At 64.8% G+C, this 20447-nt stretch overlaps 1 protein-coding gene and 1 long non-coding RNA gene across 2 annotated transcripts in view; one reads left to right on the forward strand and one right to left on the reverse strand.

The window, feature by feature from the left end:
- The window catches only part of MORN1 (MORN repeat containing 1), a 53009-nt gene extending 40674 nt beyond the window's left edge, over window positions 1-12335 (forward strand). The window contains exons 14-15 of the mRNA XM_036089577.2: window positions 10089-10135; window positions 12003-12335. Coding sequence (XP_035945470.1) covers window positions 10089-10135; window positions 12003-12151 — 196 coding nt within the window. The 3' untranslated portion in view covers window positions 12152-12335. The remainder of the gene's footprint in view (window positions 1-10088; window positions 10136-12002) is intronic.
- LOC118534047 (uncharacterized) lies at window positions 3614-8364 on the reverse strand. Its single transcript, XR_013448426.1, has 3 exons — window positions 8057-8364; window positions 4717-6601; window positions 3614-4381 (listed from the first exon to the last, which is right to left on the reverse strand). It is a non-coding gene; the product is annotated as an uncharacterized LOC118534047 (long non-coding RNA).
- Window positions 12336-20447: the final 8112 nt, after the last annotated feature.

Raw genomic sequence — 20447 nt, forward strand, 5'->3', positions numbered from 1 at the left:
CAGGGCTCAGGTCTCAGGTCTCAGGGCTCTGGGCTCAGGGCTGTAACCGTGGCAACTTCGAGCAAACAGAAGGCCCTCGCTGTCCGGTCCCTCCTGAGGAAAATGAGGGAGGGGTCCGACCGGTGTCCTCGTCGTGGGGGGTGACAGCGCCGGGAGGGAGGGGTCCGACCGGGGCCCTTGTCGTGGGGGGTTGGCAGTCCCAGGAAGGCACGTTTGCGTGTGGAATGCTCCGCATCTCTGTGAGTGAGCTTTGTGAGCTGGTGACGTGGCCGTGACGCATTCTTGCCCCCGTCTGAGGTTCGTGGGGGCTGCTACCCCTTCTCCCCGGGAAGCCCAAATCTCTGGGCAGCCCAGCTGACAACTTCCGCATATAAGAAGCCTGGACAGATGGTTTTCATGGTGAGCTCCAGTGGATCGCGTGACTTGGGGGGGCACGTTTACAGGCACAGGTCTGAGCCTTGTTGTGGCTGTAGAGCGCCCCCCTGAGCCCCCTCCCCTGCCCCTGTCACAGGGTCTGTGTGGCACGTCACCTCTCTCAGACCCCACCACCCCCACAACTGCCTTCATGGCCCCCTGCTCTGTGCCCCCGAGTCCCCCTACCCATCTGGGTGCCTTGTGGTCCCCCGGCCCCATGCACAGAAGAGTGAGGGGGAGCCTGCCCAAGGCCCCCGGCATCGGCCCCAGCACCCCCTACCAGCTCTGCTGTGGGACACGGGGTGTCCCGATGTCCCCCCACCAGCCTCCGACTCTGGTTCGGGCACCAACTCCCCACACCAGCGTCCAAACCTGGCTCTTGACCCCCAAAGCCCACGTTTTGGAATTCTAAGAAAACCATCCTTCCTAGCAACCCAGGCTGACTCTGGCAGGTCAGAAGGCCTGGACTTCACGCTGGGTCTGGTTGGCCGTGAGGAACCCCCACCGGGTCTCGGCCACGTCTCAGATGTGTGGTGGCCCTCCGGACCACCCCTGGGGTCACCTCCACATGAACGAGACAGGGCCAAGGGAACGAGATGCTCCTGACGCTCTGCAAGCCCCCAGCTGCCAGGACCCACGGGGGAGGGAGCATCTGGGAGGGGCTCTGGCAGCTTCCTGCCACAGGCCAGCCCCCACCCAGCACGCAGCCACCACCTTCCCCTCCCGAGGGGCCTGCGATGCCATCTCACACACACCTTGGCCTCCCGGGAAGGCCACCAGTCGGACCCCACCTTCTGTAATGGGGAGCGGGCCGGTGGTGGGGTGCCGGGCCCCGTCGGCTCTCCCCACAGGTCCCCCCCAGGCTGCGTCAGGCCAGCTGGGCATCCCAGCCTGGCATTCTGCATTTCTGCCTGTGGGTTTGCAGCCTGCCTCCCAGTCTAGACAGAGCCCCCTGGAGGGAGTGGCCGTGGGGGGAAAAGGCTGGGAGGGGGCGCCCCCCCAAGCCCGTCTCCCCCTATCCAACAAAGGGGCCGCACCCAACACAGCCCCAGGGATGCAGAGCCGAGGGCCCTGGTACCACCACTTCCAGACCACGGGCTCTACCCACCTCCTCTCGCCCCCCAGCGACTCCAGAGCCTCCGTCCTTTCCAAGTTCCCAAAGTTGAGAATTTCCGTGGGGGTGTCTGCAGATGGCTTCCGCACCCAGAAACCCACCACACACTGCCCCCCTCCCAGTGGCCAGCGACCAGGGGCGCAAAGTGGTCTGTGGGTGTCGGCAGCGGATTCAAGAACGCCCGCGGGCAGTGGGACGGCGGCACCACTGGGCTGACGTGACTGTCCCAGCCGTGCGTGCGTGGTGTCAGACCCCGAGGTTGGAGAGGGCAGGAGAAGCAGTCCAGGTGGCTGCCATCCCACCTGGGGTGACCCAAGTGGGGAGCAAGGGTCTGTGGGAGCGGTCACGGGGGCTGGGCTGCGGGCCTGGGGCACAGCACCCACAGACACAGGCCGTCTGTCCCGCAAGGGCACCTCGGACGTACCCTGAGCCCCCTGCGGCCCCACGGACAGGAGTCACCTCTAACGTGCTCCAGGGCCCTGGGAAAGGACAGGTCTCGCTGAGCCTCCAGCCGCCGGTCAGCTGTGGACCCTTGTCTGTCCCCCCCTCCCTGATGACCCCTCAAAGCCACAGTAAACCACGCGCTTGCTCATCTACTCACTTTGCCCACAGAGCAGCCCATTATTACCATCCGGGAGGCTCACACAATAGAAATGATTGAAAAAGATTAAGAGGGACTCGCCACCCTGTAATTTTGGAGCCTGGCAGAGGTTTTAATTTACATAAGAAGGGTAGAGCATTCCAGAGGAATCCTTTGCCTCTTGTTACAACTTCCAGGCATAATTCTGCATTATCTTCACTGTCTAAGAAGAATCACCTTTGTGCATTTTGGTGGAGGGAAGGGAGGTGAAGGGTCGGTCAGGCGCCGTGGCCACTGGGCTTCTACCCTCCAGCACACATGCTCTGACTACTTATTCTTGGGTGTGTGCCTGCCCAGGGAAGGGGGCACTCAGGGGCAGCCAAGTGCTAAGGGGCCCAGCCCCCGGCCCACTCGGGGCCCCTCGCCACACAGACCCCCACCCAGCCACGCTTGGCAGAGTCCCAGGCTGGGAGGGCCCTGCGTGTGGCTGACAGGGAAGGGGCCTGCTGAGGTCCTGAGCCGGGTCCTGGGGTCCCAGAAGGGGTGTGGCCCCGTCTGACTCCATTTCCCCAGGGAATGGCATGAATTGGGGCCCTGTCTTCTCCACTATCTCAGAGCCTGGGCGGGCCCTGAGTTGCTCCCTCCTCAGGCTCAGGTGGGACCGCAAGGCCAGCCGTCTCCAGCAGGGGGAGGCAGCCTGTGGATGGGGCCCCTCAGTGTGGACCCAGACTGGGCGGGTCGGCAGATGGCCGCGGGAGTTGCGAATCTACTCCATCCCTGCGGCCGAGTGTGGCAGTGGCCCAGCCAGGAGCCACGAGGCTGCTTCTCTGTGCCCACAGCCTGGGGCCAGGCTCCGTCCCGAGGGCCCCGGGGGCCTGCAGCTGTGCTCCGCGGGCCCCGGCCAGGCCTGGCGGCACAAGCTGGACTTTCGGGCTCACACCCAGCTCTGGCTCTTCACCGGCCGGGCCTGCCCCACAGGACCCCGCACCCCGCCGGGGCTGGCACCGCGAGCCTGTCCTCTCTGGGTCCCCGCTGACCGCGGAGCGTTGCCTGGCCTGCCGCTCTTCCCCGGGAGAGCCCAGCTTCCACCGCAGCTTCTCGCTGCTTTCCTGCGGAGACATTCCTGGCACATCACGGAGTTTCACAACATGACACAGAGGCCTGTCGGTTCCTGAGTGATGTGAGATCCTGTGAGCTGCAAAAGATGGAGTCGATTTTGGAAATGTGGCCGTGAGCTTGCCCAGCCACCCACGAGAATTCCATCGAACAGGGCATTCGCCCTCCCCGAAACCCTAAATGTGTGCTCTGTAGTGGGACAGCGCAGCGGCCCGCGGCCCCAGCCGCCGAAACGCCACCCCTCAGCCTGCCCTGCGTGAGGCCCCGGGGGCGACCTCGCCCCTGACCGCTCGTTGCCGGCTCAGCACAGGGCCAGCCGGAGCCTGACGCGTGCTGGCCGGCCCAGCCCCTCCCCTGCTCACTCGGAGAAAAATGGGTTTAATTAAGACTTCCGTGATTAGTCATTTAATCAGTCATCAGGCCAACACAGATGGAGCCAATTAATGTTTTTACTTGAATAGATAGTTGGGGCTGGCAGCCCATCCGCGCAGGGTCGGGCAGGTGACCGCTGAGCACCTGACGCAGGCCCCCATCCCCTCCATCCTGGGCTCCTCGCTGACCCTGCCCCAGGGACACAGGTCCACGTACCGTCCCCCCTCGTCTGCCCTGGGGCCTGGGCACTGTCCTGTCCACCCCTGGCTGGCCTCACCATGACCCAGAGATGCTCTGGGCAGGGGCCTCCAGGGTCAGCAGGACAGGCTCGCGGTGCCAGCCCCGGCGGGGTGCGGGGTCCTGTGGGGCAGGCCCGGCCGGTGAAGAGCCAGAGCTGGGTGTGAGCCCGAAAGTGCAGCTTGTGCCGCCAGGCCTGGCCGGGGCCCGCAGAGCACAGAGAAGCAGCCTCGTGGCTCCTGGCTGGGCCGCAGGCCTCCCACCGCACCACGGCATCTCTGGGGGCCCACTCTGGGTGTACCCCACCCTCTCCCTCCACTCTGGGCCCTACACAGGGCTCAGCCCAGGAGGCTGGGGCAGGTGCTTTGAATTGAATCTCCAATGACCCAAAGAAACCCCACAGGAGGGGACACCTGGGTGGCTCAGTCGGTTAAGCGGCTGCCTTCGGCCTGGGTCATGATCCCAGGGTCCTGGGATCAAGTCCCACATCGGGCTCCTTGCTCAGCAGGGAGCCTGCTTCTCTCTCTCTCCCTCTGCTTGTCCTCCCTCTGTCAAATAAATAAAATCTTTAAAAAAAAAAGAAACCCCACAGGAGGTCCAGGGTGAAGCCCACAGGCCCCTCTGCCCCCAGGCCTCCCCCCCACCCCCTTCTGCGCAGGCAGGGCCCTCCAGCCTTTGGTACGTGCTGACCCTCCGCTGGGTTGCAGCCTGCGTCACCAGGGAGTGTGTCAGGGGGCTCTTGGCGCGGGTCTGCTGCGGCGCTGAGGGAGGGGCGGGTTGATCTCAGGTGGGCCCTGGGACAGCCCCCCGGGGGTGAGAGCTCCCAAGACAAGAGGGCGCCGTGTAGGGGGCTCTGGTCCCCGCTGCAACCTGCCGCCCTTACCCTGGCCACGGAGCCCTCACAGAGTGGGCTCGGTCTCTGCCGTCCCGTCCAGCGGCTGGCAGCTCCTCTGCGTGTGTTCGTGGGAAACAGGAGATAGGGACTGATGGCTTTCTCTGCTTCCTCCGAAACTTAAAAGATGGAGAAATGAGCCCCGTCTCGTCCGAGCAGGAATAATAAACGGAAGCAGGTGTGAGGACCGGCGGGGCGGACGGAGCAGCTGGGCTGGCGCTCGGGCTGCCCTAACCCCCCACGGCACCGCGGGGCCGGAACAGTGACCGTGACAGCAGACGGAGGCTGGCGGCAGGCGGGGCCCTAACCGCTCACACGCCCACGGCAGGCCACCGGCGGGTGCCCCCACCCCCCACCCCCGCGAGGGAGCAGGCACCCCCTGTGGGCTTTCAGGGCCCAGAGCTGATTGCCCACTGGGGACAGGGGCCCCTAGATGGTCCTTGGAGCCCCGCCCCGCCTTGGCCCCCCCGGGTCTAGGCTGAGAGTTCCTGGAGTCTTGGGTGCATCTGCGCCCCCTCCCTCTTGGCCCCCAGCCGCTCTCCCACACACGCGTGTGTGCAGGGGCCTCACTCGAGGGGCCGCTGTGGCAGCGTAACCCCCAGTCCCAGTGTGAGCTTGGGTGGGGACAGACCTGCTGGGGGCCCCGCGGAGCAGACCACCCTCTGGGGCCGCGCTGTCTGGGAGAGAAGCCGGGGCTGCCCACCGAGGCTCTCGCTCGGGGCCCACGGCCCTGAACCTCCTGCATCCCGGGGGTCCCCAGGGAGCCGCGATGCTGTCCAGCTCGGCCCCAGATCCAGGCCAGCCCTGCTCCCGCAGCTAGCTGACTGTTCTAATTTTGGAACTTCCTTACGGGCCCTCCATGGGGGCCACAGAAAGCCCTGGGGCTCACATCCCACGTGAGCAGGTCAGGAGAGCCCGGGCAGCTTCTCTGCCTGCCACACGCCCTCCGGGCAGCAGTTTTCCTAATCTGTGTCTTTGACTCCATGGCTCCCCGGTTCCCTCAGCCAGCACAACCCATTAGTACAGGAGGACAGCCGTGGTGCCCAGGGGACCGTGGGCAAAGGCCAGGATCCTGGGCCTTGGCACACACTGCCCCGGAGGTGGGGGCTCTCCCCCAACCAGGATGCGGGAAAGGGTCCCTGTGCCCTCTTGCCCTAGGTGGGCCTTGGGCAGATTGGTCCCCGTGCCCCCTCCACAGCCTGAAAACCAGTGACAACAAAGGTCAGGACCAGGCCTGACGAAGCCCTGAGCCTGTTCCCCCAGCCCCCTGCCGCCCAGTCCGGTCTTCAGCCAATGGGCCTCCTCTGTCTAACCATAGGGCCACCAAGCCCAAAGCCCTGCTGGTCCCTCAATGACCTGTGGGTGGACAGGCCCGGGTCACCTGGGCTACTGGAGACCTTTGGTTCACCCAAGGGAACCCCCTTCTCTTGCCACCCACCGTGTGCTTGGCCATGGGGTCTTCACACCCCCTCACCATTGCCTCCCTCTGTTCAGCTGCCCAGTGAAAGGACAAGTGCACACACAGGTTCCAGGCCCACTGGGCCAGGGTCTGGCTGACTGGCCTCAGGCTTCCTCTCCAATTATGGCCATTTCTTCAGCTCTGCCAATTTGTTCTCCCCCGCCAACACCCGGGCCTGCAGAGAAGCACTGAGGACCCACATGCCCCAGACCTTGCCTGTGGTCCCCATGCCCTGCCCAGGCTGCTGTGGGCATCGCCTCAGCGACAGTTCTGCTTAGGGTCAGACATGCTCACGGTAATTCCAGTGGGACGGAGTCCCAGGTGCCTTCTTGAGGGGCCTCATGACTTTTCAGTGCAGTCCTGAGATGCACCTGTCCTAGTCGAGGTCACGTGGCTCAGAAAGGACATTCTCAGGGCCTGAAGAAAGGGAAAGACATGGGGTCATGGGGAGCACCAGGGCCAGCTGTGCTGAGGGGACAGCAACTGGACTGGTGAGCCACTCAGGTAGCTGAGCACCTAGGAGGAACCTGCAGGGTTACCTTGTTGACCTTGACAGGAGGCCATCCAGTTCCCCTCCTGGGGCCTTGTGGGGACTGGAAGACCCACCATGGGAGGGTGATTCCACGCTACAGATGATTCTCACAGGACCAGGCCCCACCTCAAGGGGCCACAAGCAGTCAGGACAAGATGCCATTTGGGGGCCCTCAAAGGATGACCCCAAATAGCAGTGGCAGAGGCCTCATGCTCTGCCCTCCACGAGGAGCCCCAGCCCTTCAGGACGGACCACAAGGACACGAGCTGGGGCCATCGGGGCACCACATTCCAGTTTGGTCTACAGATGCAGAAACAGGCTTCTGCTTCCAGCCAGGACGAAGTGCAAGGGGCAGGATTTGGCCCTCCCACACACACAGGTAAACAACAAACAAGTTGGACAAGATCCAGGAAACAACAGCCAGCCTTCACAACACTTCGAGGCCCCAGCTCACTTCCTGAGCATTTCCAGCTGTGGTGCAGGGAGGGGACCCAGCAGTTCCAGGGGTCCCCCCAAGGGCAGAGATGGAGCTGGGAGTCCTAGAAAGCCAAGGCAGCTAGAGTCTGCAGGAGGGGGCATGGGAGAGGAGAGAGTCCTAGAGATCTGCAGAGCATGAGGAACGTGCTTGAGGCCGGGAAAACCACAGAGAGGGTCACAGCGAGCCCTGCCCAGAGCTCACACAGGGCTGTGGAGAGTGCTCGGTCCAGCGGTCAGCCTGGAAGACCTCCAGATTCACAGGACATCAGAAGAGTATTTAGTAGTGGGGAATAATGAACCCTATCTTGAACCCCACCTAACAAACCTTAAAGCCAGACCCAAAAGGATCAAACCATCTCTAAGGAACTGAACAGCATCAAGAATATTTATAAGAATACAAAGTAGGGGCGCCTGGGTGGCTCAGTTGTTAAGCGTCTGCCTTCGGATCAGGTCATGATCCCAGGGTCCTGGGATCGAGCCCCGCATTGGGCTCCCTGCTCAGCGGGAAGCCTGCTTCTCCCTCTCCCACTCCCCCTGCTTGTGTTCCCTCTCTCGCTGTATCTCTCTCTGTCAAATAAATAAAATCTTAAAAAAAAAAAAAAAAAGAATACAAAGTAGCCAGTAGCCAAGAAGGTAAAATTCACGATGTCTCACATCTGACCAAAGATTACCAGGCACACGAAGAAAGCAGGAAAGTACAACCCATAATGAGGAGAAATAAACTAATCAAAGCCAACCCAGAAATGACACAAATGGGAGAGTCAGTAGATGGGGAGGTGAAACGCTGTGAGTGGACTGTGCATGTCCAGCAGGGAAGACTGGCCACGCTCGGCAGACACGGAGGCGTGAAGGAGTAGACTCACCCGCCGGAGCTGAAAAATGTGGGCAGGGACGGGTGGAAGGAAACGAGAGCCGTGAGCTTGCGGGCACAGCCTTGGCGACCCCCCAAATGAAACCCGGAACGAAAAGACTGAACATCACGAGCCAGACGGCGCCTCTCGGCCAACCACATGCAGGATCAGAGGCTCCAAGTGCTGCAGGGGAGAACGTGACAGAAGAAACAATGACGGCCAGAATGTCTTCAAACTTCATGAAAAATATAAACCTGTAGATTCAAGACACAAGGAACCCCAAGCACAGGAAGCTTGAGGACAAGGACACCAGCTGCAGATCAAGAGAAAACACAGGATGCAGTGCTGGGCCCCGGCCCCATTCCAGCTCCCGGCACCAGCCCCTGAGCCCCAGGCCCCCAGCCCCCTGCCCACCCACCACGGGCTCCCAAGTCTGCCCAGGAGGCCTGTCACCTCTCCCTGCCCTGATCGCCCTTGAACCCTGGAGGCTCCGCCCGGTGCTGTATGCAAGGTCCGTGCCCAGTGCAGGGTTCCTGCTGCCCAGGGCTCCGGCTGCACCCTCAGCCGCCCGGCTCTCGGACGCGCCTCCCAGGTCTCCTAGGGCTCCGTGCCCTCACCCCGCGCGGCTTGGAGAGCCATCCCGCTAATGGGCGCCCCCAGCATCACCTCACACCAAGGCTCCCCCGCTCCTTCCCGGCTCTGCCTCTGCTTTCTCGAAGCCCTGGGGGTTCTGTAAAAACTCTCAGGATTCTTGTAACCCCGTCTATTTCTCTTGAAGCTGGCAGGCTGACAGACTCTGGTTATTCTTAGTGCTGAATTATTTATCTGCATTCCCCTCCTCACCCACACTTCAGAATTTGTAACGTGGCTCCTGGGTCCAAGCCAAGGCCCATTTTCCCCCACTTGAAATGAAGTAATTTTAAAATCTTTTGTCTTTAATTTTTTATCACCCAAACCATGCCTGTGGTAATTAAGCTTGGCACAGGGTCGGAGCCTGGCGGGTCGCCGAACTGATGCCAGGGAGCCCCCTGGCCTCCAGCCCCCCGCCCCTGCTCTGATGACAGGAAACCAACAGCCATGGAGGGCAGGGGTGGGAGGAGTCCCCCAGCCCCCCTGCCCAAGTCCCATTGGATAGATAATTCAGGGCAAAGCCCAGCCCGCCACACTCGGGGCCTCCGTCCCACCAGGAAAGTGCGTCCAGCAGCTGGAGGACTCAGGTGGGCGTCCACACTGCCCCGGCTTGCCACCTTGCGAGGAGGCTGAGGGCCTGACCCAGGGCAGAAGCTGACGACGTGCTCCAGGTGTCCTCACCGGCACACGGCACGTCCCCCGGGCGGGTGACCGCCCCCGCAGGCGGGTGGAGCGGGCACATCACCGCGTACCACGGAGAGGAGAACCTCCGGTCGGGTCGGAGCCCTCGGCCTCAGGCTTGCTGCCTCGGGCTGCCCACCAGGGCCCTCTTGGGGCTGCCGTGGCCAGAAGTGAGGGTCTCCGTCCCTCAGACTTGGGGCCAGGCCTGGGCCCAGCCCTCCTGTCTCTGCCTGCTACTTTGTCCCTTCCTGTGAGTCTCCCAGGTAACGACCTTCAGTCCTTCTGAGGGGGACCCAAGGGGACACACCAGTGCCCCCCATGGCCCCACCTCCCGCGGAGCCCAGCTGCCACTGGAATATAAATGCCAAACACAGTGGACCCGGCGCATCGGCCCTTTCCTGGGCGGCTGCTCTGCCCGGCGCTGTGCGGCCTCGGTGCCCCCAAAAGCTACACCTGGTTGTGCACGCGGCGGCACCAGCTGTGGAAACGGGCGAGCTTGTGAGGCTCCAGCTCCAGCGTCCGTCCACGGGCGTGTTCGGGTGTAGACGGGAAGGCACCGGCGGGGGGGCAGAGAGCTGTCCAGCGGGGGTGCGCACGCTGCGCTCGGAAGGCAGGGGTGGGGCCTCCGAGGACAGGATGGTTGTGGCTGGGCCCACGCGGGGCCAGGACTGCGGCGTCTCTGCCGTCCTCGGGGCTGCAGTCTTCCAGGGGTTTCCTCCTCTTCTCCCTGCAGGCCTGACGGGGCGGCCACGACCGAGCCGGCGGCAGCAGCCTTCCCAGGTAGGTGGGCAGGAGGAGGGCTCAGTCGAATGGGCCAAGGCCACTGGTCACCCCACAATCTGCATGTATCATAGTTGTGGACCCTTTGGAAAAAACCCCTTCCCGTGAATGCACCCCTAAATTCAACACTGACCGTGGCTCGGGCAGCTCCCAGCCTGGCCACCCCCACACTACCCGGGCACCCCCAGAGGCACCAGAGGTGGAGGGGACACGGATGGGCCCAGGGCCGCCACAAGACCCTCTCCAGCCTCTGTCCCTTCAGAGGGCTGCGGGCACGGGGCAGGGTATGGTGAGGGGTGCTTGCCCATCCCCATCCTGGGTGCCCTTCTGTCCCCATGGGCAAAGTGAACATCCCCGGTTCCTTGTGTCCAGGGTCCTGATTGGAAGGCTGGCAGGCCTCCAGGTCTGGGCCCCCTCTGACCCCGCGTGTATTTGGGAGTGTTGGCAGGGCCCGTGGCCCCTGAGCCCACCTTGTGCAGGAGGAGGGCTGGGTCCTGGGCAGCGCCCCCCACGTCCCCCTTTGGGCTGGCACTGGGAGCCCCAGCAGCAGCCACACGAGTCTACACTTCAGGCCCCTGGGACCCTCGTGCGCGCCCCAGCGGGAGGGGGCGAGGGTGGGCAGAGGGGACGCCCCACGCTGAGTTGGGAGGGGCCGATGGGGGATTGGCTGGAGGAGGGCCAGGCCCTGAGGAGCAGCAACTTCCAGACCGCGAGGGGCAAAGCCAGCGGGTGGCCAGGTCCCTGAGATGTGGGCAGCGCCGTCTCTGTGGGGACGCCGGGCACCGGGCCCGCGGCCAGACCGTGTGGGCCGGGCCTTGGGTGGCCACCAGCCAGACCCTCTCCCGGCCTCTGGGAGAAGAGCGTCAGGAGCAAGGTCAGACGAGGGCTGGGCTGGGTTCTGCGGCTGCTGCCCACTGCGCCCTGCTCCCCAGCCGGCGCCACAGGCTGGGGAGCTGTGTTCCTGGGAACACCTAGAAACCCGTGCTGCTTGGAAACACTGCGGCGTTGCCATGCGCGGCGTCTCCTCCAGGCCGACCAGGGGGCCTGGTGCCCCGGGCTGCGGAATGTGGGCCCCCTCCCAGGCCCCCCGAGTTGCTGAAGGAACTGACTCAGAGCCCAGCAAATTCCTGCCGCCGAGGCCCTTTCTCATCCTGCCCCAGGAACACGCGGTGTCCGCAGGGCGCAGCGGGGAGAGGGCCTGCTTTCCAGACCGGGGCGCTGGAATGTTCCCTCTGACGGTGTGAGCCGAATCCTGCGCCCCATCTCAGCTGCGGCCGCATTCCTGGTGTGAGCCCGGGCCAGCCCAGCGAGCTTTTTCCACGCTCCGGTGCCAGCCCCCTTGGGCTCGGGGGAGGGGAGAGGACGGTTTCTATGGCAACCGCACTTTCTGTTATTTCTTATTTTCTTTTTTATGGTTTCTCCAACTTTGAAGCTCTGCAGACAGTTTACAGACTGCAAGAGGGAAAGTGCTTCTCCTTCTTCCGAGCGCACCGGAGGGCGGCCCTCCTGCCCTAGCCCACAGCCGGCCAGGCGGCCACGTTTTCGGAAGCTTCATTGTTTAAAAAAACATTTTAGAGGAAACGAATTCTCTTTCTCCTAAAAAGATAGGGAATATTTTCAAAAGAATCCTTGCACTCAGCCGTGCAGCCCCGTCAGCGGTGAGGGGCTCTCCGCACCCCCGGGTCCCAGGGTCACCAGCCGAGGAGAAGGCCTGGAGCCCCCATCGGGGCACTGAGGCAGGGTCCCAGGGTCCCAGGCAGGGTGTGTGGGGGGACAGAAACCGAGTCCGGAGAGAGGCAGGGGCAGGAGCCTGGGGGGAGGAGTCAGGGGGCCCTGGGGGCCTCGTCTGAGCGCCTGTCTTTTGCAGGGGAGTATGTCATCATGATCCGCGATGTGACCGACCCTCCCTTCCTGGGCCACACGCTGCCCACCGCCTTCAAACACCTTCGGGTCTTGGGGAAGGGGACGGACCAGCAGCCCCACGTCCCTGGAGAAGGCCCCGAACCCCCGAGCTAGGGGAGCCACCCCCATGCTCCTGACAGCCACCAGTATGCCCCTCGGGAGACCATCCTCACTTCGAATGGAGAGAAGCCCCCTCTGCTCTGCGGGGCACCTTCCTGCACTTCCGCGGTGGGACTGAGTGCGGGCTGGAGGGCCCCCCTCAAGCATCCCATGGCTTCAATAAAACGCTCAACACCGACTCCCGAGAGGCGCCTGACCCTGACAGCAAGCCCCTTCCCACACAGCCAGGCCCCCCTCTGGCTGGCACCTCCAGTCCCCAGGGGGAGCCCAGGCCAGGCTGGGGAGGGGGCGGTCCTGCCCCACCCAGCTCCCCAAAGAGTCTGGCAGTGAAGCCGGCCCTCCTGTCCCCTCCGAGCCAGCACTGCCTCCCGCCCACGATCCCGGCCTTGGAGGGTGGCTCGGCACCCCTCCTCACAGGCAGCCCGGGGACATGGGAACCCGCTGCCAAATGAGAAATCAAGAGGCAGCAGCAGGTGATTGGTTTTCCGGAAACGAGCTTCGTGTCTGGGGGACACTTCTTGGATTTTACAGCTGCCTCTGAAACCCACCCAGGGCCTGGGAGCGGGGCAGGGCAGGGGAGCGGGGAGACTTGGGGAGGCCGTGGCAGGCTGACAGGGAAGGGCGGGTGGTGGGGCTTCCTTCAGCCTCCACTGAGCAGGCCAGAGCCAGGATCCAAGGCCTCCGCCCGGCTCCAGCTTCCGTGGCCCCTGGGGCTCAGCCTGTGCCCACCCGGCACTGGCTGGAGCTAGGCTGGGCCCTCGCTCGAAGCCCACCACTCTTCTCCGTCATTCTCCGAGGAATGAGGAACGGGGAGGGGAGCACCCAGCCCCCAGCCACGAGAAGCACACTGCTGCTTCCCATCCTGGGAACCCTACAGACCCCGTGCCCCTCCGTCCAGCACCCACTTCCCTCCTACACTTGCGTCTGCACCCTGCCCCCCACCCTCCAGGATGGGGCCCCCCACCCCGCCCTCGGGGCACCACACACTGTCCCCACACCCACACAGCAGCTGCTCCCTCGGCTCCCTGACGGCCCTGCGCTGGGGCACCCCCCACTCCCCCACCCTGTAGTCTTCGTTGTTCAGGCACAAATGTTTGGCTTCTGCCTGTGCTTCGCTCCTGCCCTGTGGTCCATGGCAAGTCTTGTCCATCCTGCTTCAAAGTGCATCCCCAGCCTGACTCCATCCACCCACACCCTGCAGCTTCTGCACACAGCAGTTCTGTCAGGGCTCATCCCCCAAGTCTGTGCCAGGACCTCCAGGCCGACCAGAGCTGGTCCCATGCTCACTGCCCTCACCTCCTGCTGCTCCCCCTGGCTCTCAGCATTCCACTCACACCGGCCCCTACAGCTCCTCCGTCCTGCCAGGCATGTTTCTGCCTCAAGGCCTTTGCATATGCTCTTCACTCTGCCTACACTGCTCATCTCCCAGATGCCACCTTCTCATGAGGCCTTCCTTGGCCACCAGCTCTGAAGCCTCACCCCACCTCCAGCAAACACTTCCTGCTCCCTCCCCAGCTCACATCCTCTGCACAGGTGCACTTCACTTGTCTGGTTTGCAACCTCCAAAGGGAGGCATTTGGTCAGTTTTGTTCACTTGTATAACCTCAGCATCTAGCACAGTGCGTGACCCTTAGGAGGCCCTTGGCAAATAATTGTTGAATGAATGGGTGAATGTGGAGCACCTACTCTGTGCCAGGCAGAATGGGAGGCACTGGAGACAAATTGGGCAGAGGAGGTGTGCAGGGAGATGGGTAGCGGAATAACTGGAAGGAGGGCTAGGTGGATGGATGGATGGATGGACGGATGGATGGATGGACAGACAGTGGATGGGTGGATGGGTGGACGGATGGTTGGATGGATGGACAGATGGGTGGTTGGGTAGATGGTTGGATGGGTGGATGGGTGGATGGATAGATGGATGGATGGACGGACAGTGGATGGGTAGATGGGTGGACAGATGGTTGGATGGATGGACAGATGGGTGGTTGGGTAGATGGGTGGATGGGTGGATGGATGGATGGACAGTGAATGGGTGAATGGATGGACAGATGGATGGTTGGGTAGATGGACAGATGGATGGTTGGGTGGATGGTTGGATGGGTGGATGGACAAATGGACAGTTGGGTGGATGAATGGATGGGAGTGTGGATAAACAGAGGGATGAGTACATGCATGGACAGACAGATAGACGGATGGGTGGTCCGGTGGGAGCGTGGTGGGGGATGGATGTAATTATGGATGTATGGAGCGGAGGTTCATTTGTCGTTAGGTGGTAGGCTCACATGGAATAGTTGTGCTCTTACTAAAGGCAAGAAGTGGCAGAGGAGGAAAGGATCCCTACGTCAAAACCAACCCAAAGCCAGAGAGCCTTTCTCATCACCTCCCTGGCAGCCGCCCCCTCCCTTTGCCCTTCCTGCTCTTCCCTCATCGGTCTCCCATCCAGTTTTGCCTCAACAGGACTGAACCAGTTCATGGCTGGCAGACTGGTCATCCCAGTTGGTCCTCGCCCCTGCTCAGTCCCGGCCTCCAGAGCTGGTGGAGCCGACGCTAGAGCGCCAGCTTTGACCACAGCGGCAGGCCACCGGGAGACATGGGAGCCAGCGAGGGAAAGGGGCTTCCGAACCTCCATGACCGGGGAATTGAGGTAGTTCTGAGCCTGACGTGTGGGAAGCAAGCTGCATCCGCCAGCCTTCTGGTTCCAAGAGCTCAGGTGGCCATAGATGCTGCCAGCCTGGCTCAGCCGGGCTTCTGCCTCTGACTGGCCCTTAGGAAGGGACAGACTGCCGGTGTCCCCAGCAGTGGGTCCCCAGAAAGGTTCCATTCCCGGGACCCACAGACTCCTGGGTCAGAGTGCCTGGGCCCTAGGGGCTGCGCCCTGCCCAAAGTGCAAGGAGGCAGATGGGGGCTGCACCCACACGTGTCCGCGTCAACATGGAGGCCGAGTCCCGCGTGGACAACCAGGGGTCAGCAGGGCCACACACTCCAGAGTCCCCCAGCTTTGTCTGAGCTTCACCATCCGCCGCGGTCTGCCCCTGAGGCTCGGCAACTTGCTCTGAGGCTCTTTCCTCTCTTCTAGATGAAGCCACACTTCTGTCAAAAAAACAATGAAAATGATGTTTGAGTTTAGGAAGAAAAACGTGCTGGGCAGAGAAGCCACTGCTGTGTTTCCCAGCTTGTCTGGGGGGTCCTCCGGTATTTCTTTCCAAATCAGCCCCGCAGGGTTCGGTCACAAAACCCAGGATGCAAGTTCAGAGTCCGCTCCCTTAGCAGACCGAGGCCCCCGGAGCCCTGGACGTGGGCGGAGAGGGGGAGTCTGTCCCCTCGGCCCCTTCGCAGACACGGAGCGAAGGCAGCTCCGCAGGCCTGCATACACGGCCCGTGAAACCGGCTGCTTTCCGGTCGTCCGAGCAAACCCGCGGGCAGGCTCTCCCCACCGCCGCCCCCCACTGGCTTCCTGGGGGGGCAGCTGAGGCCCCGGGGGCAGGGGCCACTCAGCGAGGCCTGGGGAGAGCTCAGCCCCCACGGACCCGTGTTTGGGCCGGATGGGGTTCCCTGGCCCGTCCCACTGTCCCCCCGCCTCCCGCCCGCTGGGACGCCTGGCTGAGGGCCCCTCTGACCACTGCCAAGCAGCCCTTCCCGGGGCTTTGCCCTGGGACTGGCGGGCACGTCTGCCAACGGCGCGGCCATGCTGGGTGACACCAGAGGCAGCTGCTCTCACCCTGACCTGACCCCTTGTCCTCGCACCGTGTCCCACAGACAAACCCACAAGAAATTTGAATTCTCAAGATAGAAGAGGGAGGGTCCGCAGAGGCCTGGCCGCAGACACCGGTCTGGCGGGGGAGACGCACTGTGGCCTGGGCCCTCTGGGGCAGCACGGTGCCCGTGGCGACCTGTCCTGGCGTAGGGCAGAGCCGGGTGGGGGGCTGGGGGAGCGCCCCCCGAGTCAGGGCAGGGCAGCATCGGTGCTGTCCCAGCGGGCTGGGAGGCTGGGGGGCGGGGGGTTATGCGCAGGGTCCTGACCGAGGGGCCATGTGACAGCCTCCTCAGGCCCTCCCCAGAGACCCCAAGGGCCTTCTCCTTCCAGGACGGCAGGCTTCTCCCGGGTCTCGCTGGGACTGGCAGGCAGGCAGGGGCTGGTCGAGGGGGTGGCGGGAGGCGGCCCCGACATGCCTTACACTCCAAGCGCCTCAGCCCCCAGGAGGCTTGGGGAGGAGGCTCTGGGCCCAGCAGTATCTAGTGTGCAACCGAAAGCCGCCTCTCCTGGCCAGTCTCTCCGCAGTGGTCTCCCCACCTGCCGTGCACTTGCTCAGGGGACGTTGGCAGGGTGCCAACCCCACACTGAGCACCTGGCCAGGCTCGGCCTCGAAGAGAACATATTCGTTCTTCACGAGGAGTTCTCCAGCCAGAGTCCAGAGAGCTCAGAGATCGGGGAGACAGCTCAGAGACTGGAGAGACAGAGAGCTCAGATGCCCGTCTCTCTGCGTGGCCCACCTCCCAGCAGAGCCTTGGCAAGTGCGACGTCTCAGACCACCCCTCACCTGGCGTCCGGCACAGACAGCTCGCCCAGCTTCCTCTCCCGCCGGCCGGCCAGTCGCCCAGGATGCTCCTGGGGGAGGCCCCCCCTCCGCAAAGCCTGGGCAGGCCGCCCGGTCTCGGTGCCAGGAGGGTGGCAAGGCCAAGTGCGGAGCCCCTCCTCCCGGGCGGGGCTTCCTGAGGGGTTCCCGTGCGGCCTGGCTCAGTCTGCCAGCCCCCCGCCTGCCCCAGGTGGCCCCCAGCACCCTGGGGGTCCTCAGCCCTGGGCAAGTGTTACTGGAGCCACCGGGCCTGCTTCAGCAAGGCCATGTCGGGGCGGGCAGCCCTCAGCGCTGGCAACGATCACAGCTGCATGGGGCCCCGTCCCCTTCCTGCCCTGTCCCCTCAAGGCAGGGCACAGCCACTGAGAGCCAGCCCACAGCTTCTCTGACGGAGCGGGCACAGGACACCTTGGGAGTCAGATGGGGGAGCCTGAGCAGGTGGGGAGGAGCTGCCCTGGGTCCCCTGCCCATCAGGTAACCTGGGGGCCCCACAGCCTCAGGCCGGGGACTGCTGTGGTCCCCCCGCAAGCCTAGGGGGTGGCCAGGGGGAGGAAGTGGGCCAGGAAGCAACCCGCGCTGGCCGAAGCTGCCCCAGCCCGGGCTCTTCTCGGCACGAGGCCCTGGGTGTCGAGGAGCAGGCGGGCCGCCCCACTGCCATGGCCACGGGCGTTTTCTGATGGAGACTATAAATAGGGCTGTCATCGGCCGGCCGGGCAGCCGGGCAGCCGGACAGAGCCTGCCAGATGTGCTGGGCTCAGCCTCCAGGCCAGCCCTCCCCACCCCATGTGACCCCCGGATGGTGACACTCCCCAAAACTCTAGATACTGCTCCTGCTGGTAACTCTGCCCAGGGGTTCAGAGAACTGTCAGCCGCCCCCCAGTCCTGCACCCTGGACAACCAGAGGCAGGAGGAACCAGGACAAAGTGCCCCCCACAAGTGCCCAGCAGGGTGGACCCCAGTCTGTGGGGCCTTCCTCCTGGGGCGGCCTGGGGAAGGGCATGGGAGGGGTGCTACCAACTCCCCCAAGCCTTCAAACCCTCCTTGGCCCTGCCCGCAACATAGGTGCTGGCCACAGGCCACGGAGGCCACAGGAGCCTCTGCACAGGCTAAGGTCAGGGCGGGGCCGGCCTTCCAGGGGTCCCTCATTCCCTCTGCAAATCCTTAGTGAGCCCCCCTCTTGAAGAGCAACCCCCCCGCCGGCCCAGGAAGGAGGGCAAAGGTGGAGCAGAAATGGAGGTGAGAGGGCCTTTGGGTGGATGCCCGGGGTAGGGTTGGGGGCACATGTGGGCCACGGATCAGCTCCCAGCCAGGGGGTTCACTGAAGTCCGAGTGAAGGGGTGGTGGGAACATGAGGCCAGGTGTGGGGGGGCTGGGCCTGCTCTGCGCTATAGCAGAGAAGGGAGGAGGGAGAAGCCCAAGCAGCTGGGGGTGGGGGCTAGGCCTGGATGTGGACTGGGGGGTTAGGTAAGTGGGGTCCCAACTGGGGGGGCAGCTTGGGGGAGAAGCAGGATGTGTGGATAGGGGGTCAACATCCTGGTGACAGTGAGTGCCCGCCGCAGGGGGGGCCAGTTCTAGAGGAGAAAGGGAGAGGCAGGAGAGGCTCACAGGCCACCATGTGGCTTTCCATGGGTGTTGGGGTCTCCAGTGGCCACACCTGCCAAGGCCCGCACCCCACTCCCCAGCCAGGGCCCTGACAGTGTCCCCAGGACCCGGGCCAAGCCACCGGGGCGGGGGCGGGAGGGGGGTACACGGGGCCCAAAGAGAGCAGCTGGGCCCTGGACGTGCGTCCCCCTGCAGTGACTCGGGGCCTCGATGTGGACCAGCGCGGGGGGACAGGGCCCGGGGCCTCTGCGGAGCCCCGGGAAGGCGCAGAGGTCTGGCGGCAGGGGCGCTCTTCCACCAGCGGGCAGGCGCCTCCCCGGTGCGGGGCGGAGGAAGGGGGCTGGCGCTTGAAGGATCCGGTCTCCCTCGGGCTCCGGCCCCACGGGGACGCGGACCCCAGGCGCGCTCCGGCCCCGTCCCGGCCGCGGCTGCAGTTCCGGCCTCCGCCGCCGGGGGCCGCCGGTCAGCGCCGGCTCCCGACACGTAGGCACGTCCGCGTCCCGCCCGCCGGGGCTCGGCTCGGCGCGGGGTCCCCCAGCTCCAGACCCTCTCCCCCCGCCCCACCCCCAAGCAGGGACCGGAAGGGTTAACCGCGCCCGGGACGCAGGCTGGGGGGGAGAGGGGGCACTTCCTGCGCCCGCCTTCCCCCCGCCCCCGGACCGCGCGCACGCGCCCGGGCTCGGGGAACCCCAGCGCCCTCCGCGCCCCCCGGCGGCCGGGACCCGGGGCCGCCCCTCGCGGGGGCGGGGGGAGGGGCAGCCCACCGTCGGAGCGCGAGGCTGCGGGTGGAATTCGGACGCGACGCCCGGCGGGGAGTGGGGGGAAGTGAAACCGGGCGGCGGGGCAGCCCCGGGGGGGCATCGAGTCCGGGTCCTGCCAGGCGCGTAATAGGAAACTGAGGCCGCGGGGCGGGGGGCGCACCCCCTCCTCCGTCTCGGCCCTCGTCCCCCGCACCAGCCCCCAGAGGGCGACTCCGCGGAAGGAAGCGGGGACAGGCCGGCCTGCCCGCCCCCCCAGGGGCGCGCCCTCGCGCTGACTCAGCCGCGGGCGACGCCCCCCACCCCCCCGCCGGGCACCGCGGCCCCCAGAGTCCGCGGCCTGGACCCCGGACCCGGAGCCCGGATCCGTGTGGGCGGCCGCAGCCGGCTTCAGGCTCACCCCAGAAGGGCCTGCCAGGGGCCCCGCGCCCCGGAGGGCACACCCGGCCTCCCTGGCTCGGGGGCGGCCGCCGCCCTGCCCACCCCTCCCCAGGCGGGCTTCCGGCCCGGCCGGAAGGAGCAGGAATTTGGAATGTTTTGGAACCAGTGTTCTCATTCCCGGGAGGATTCCCAGCCCCTGCCCTTCCCCCTGGGGCAGGGGCGGGGCGGGGGGGGCGCGGGAGAGGAGCCTCATCCGCTTCTGACTGGGAGCGGTGGCCAACTCCAAACATGGGGGTGCAGGATGGTGGGTGGCCTGCGTCCCCACAAGGGTGCTGAGGGGGAGGCTAGACCCGAGGTGGCCGCGCCTCGCGGAGGAGCCCTGACCTGGGCCCGCCCCAGCTGACCGCTGCCGTCCTGCCTGGGGAAGCAGGTGTCCAGGGAAGGCAGATGGCCCGCCAGTGACACCAGGCTGGCCCCACCCGCTGCAGCCCTCCTCGGGTCCCGGGGCCTCTGGACAAAACAAAACTCCTTCCCCGCCCCTCCCCAGACCTTGGCCAGTAGTCTCCATAGACCCCCAGCGCCTTTGCTGGGACTGTTTTTTTCTTAGAAACAGGAAATCGGGGGTGTGGGCCACACCTCCACTGGGTCAAGGCCCCACCAGGGGCAAGGGAGGGGAGCTGGACCCCAGGGGAACTCACCACCCTGCCCCACGCCTGCAGCCCCCCGTGCCCGAGGGAAGCCCTGGTGCGGGAGCAGAGAAGGCAAGGAGGGTCCAGGATACCTACGTCTACCTGGGTGGGGCTGAAATGGGGTGCGGGGGGTTGGAAGAAAGTGGAGGGAGGGCAGAGGTGGGGGACAGGGAGGGGGCCTGGTGGGCACCTTGTCACTTGCCGGCTTATGTGCAAGTCGGTCTGGCTTTCCCATGCACACAAGTGTGCGGGCACCACAGCCATGTCCATGGCCCACCTGGGTTGC

The sequence above is a fragment of the Halichoerus grypus genome, chromosome 5 (assembly GCF_964656455.1).
Source record: "Halichoerus grypus chromosome 5, mHalGry1.hap1.1, whole genome shotgun sequence".
Lineage (NCBI taxonomy): Eukaryota > Metazoa > Chordata > Mammalia > Carnivora > Phocidae > Halichoerus > Halichoerus grypus.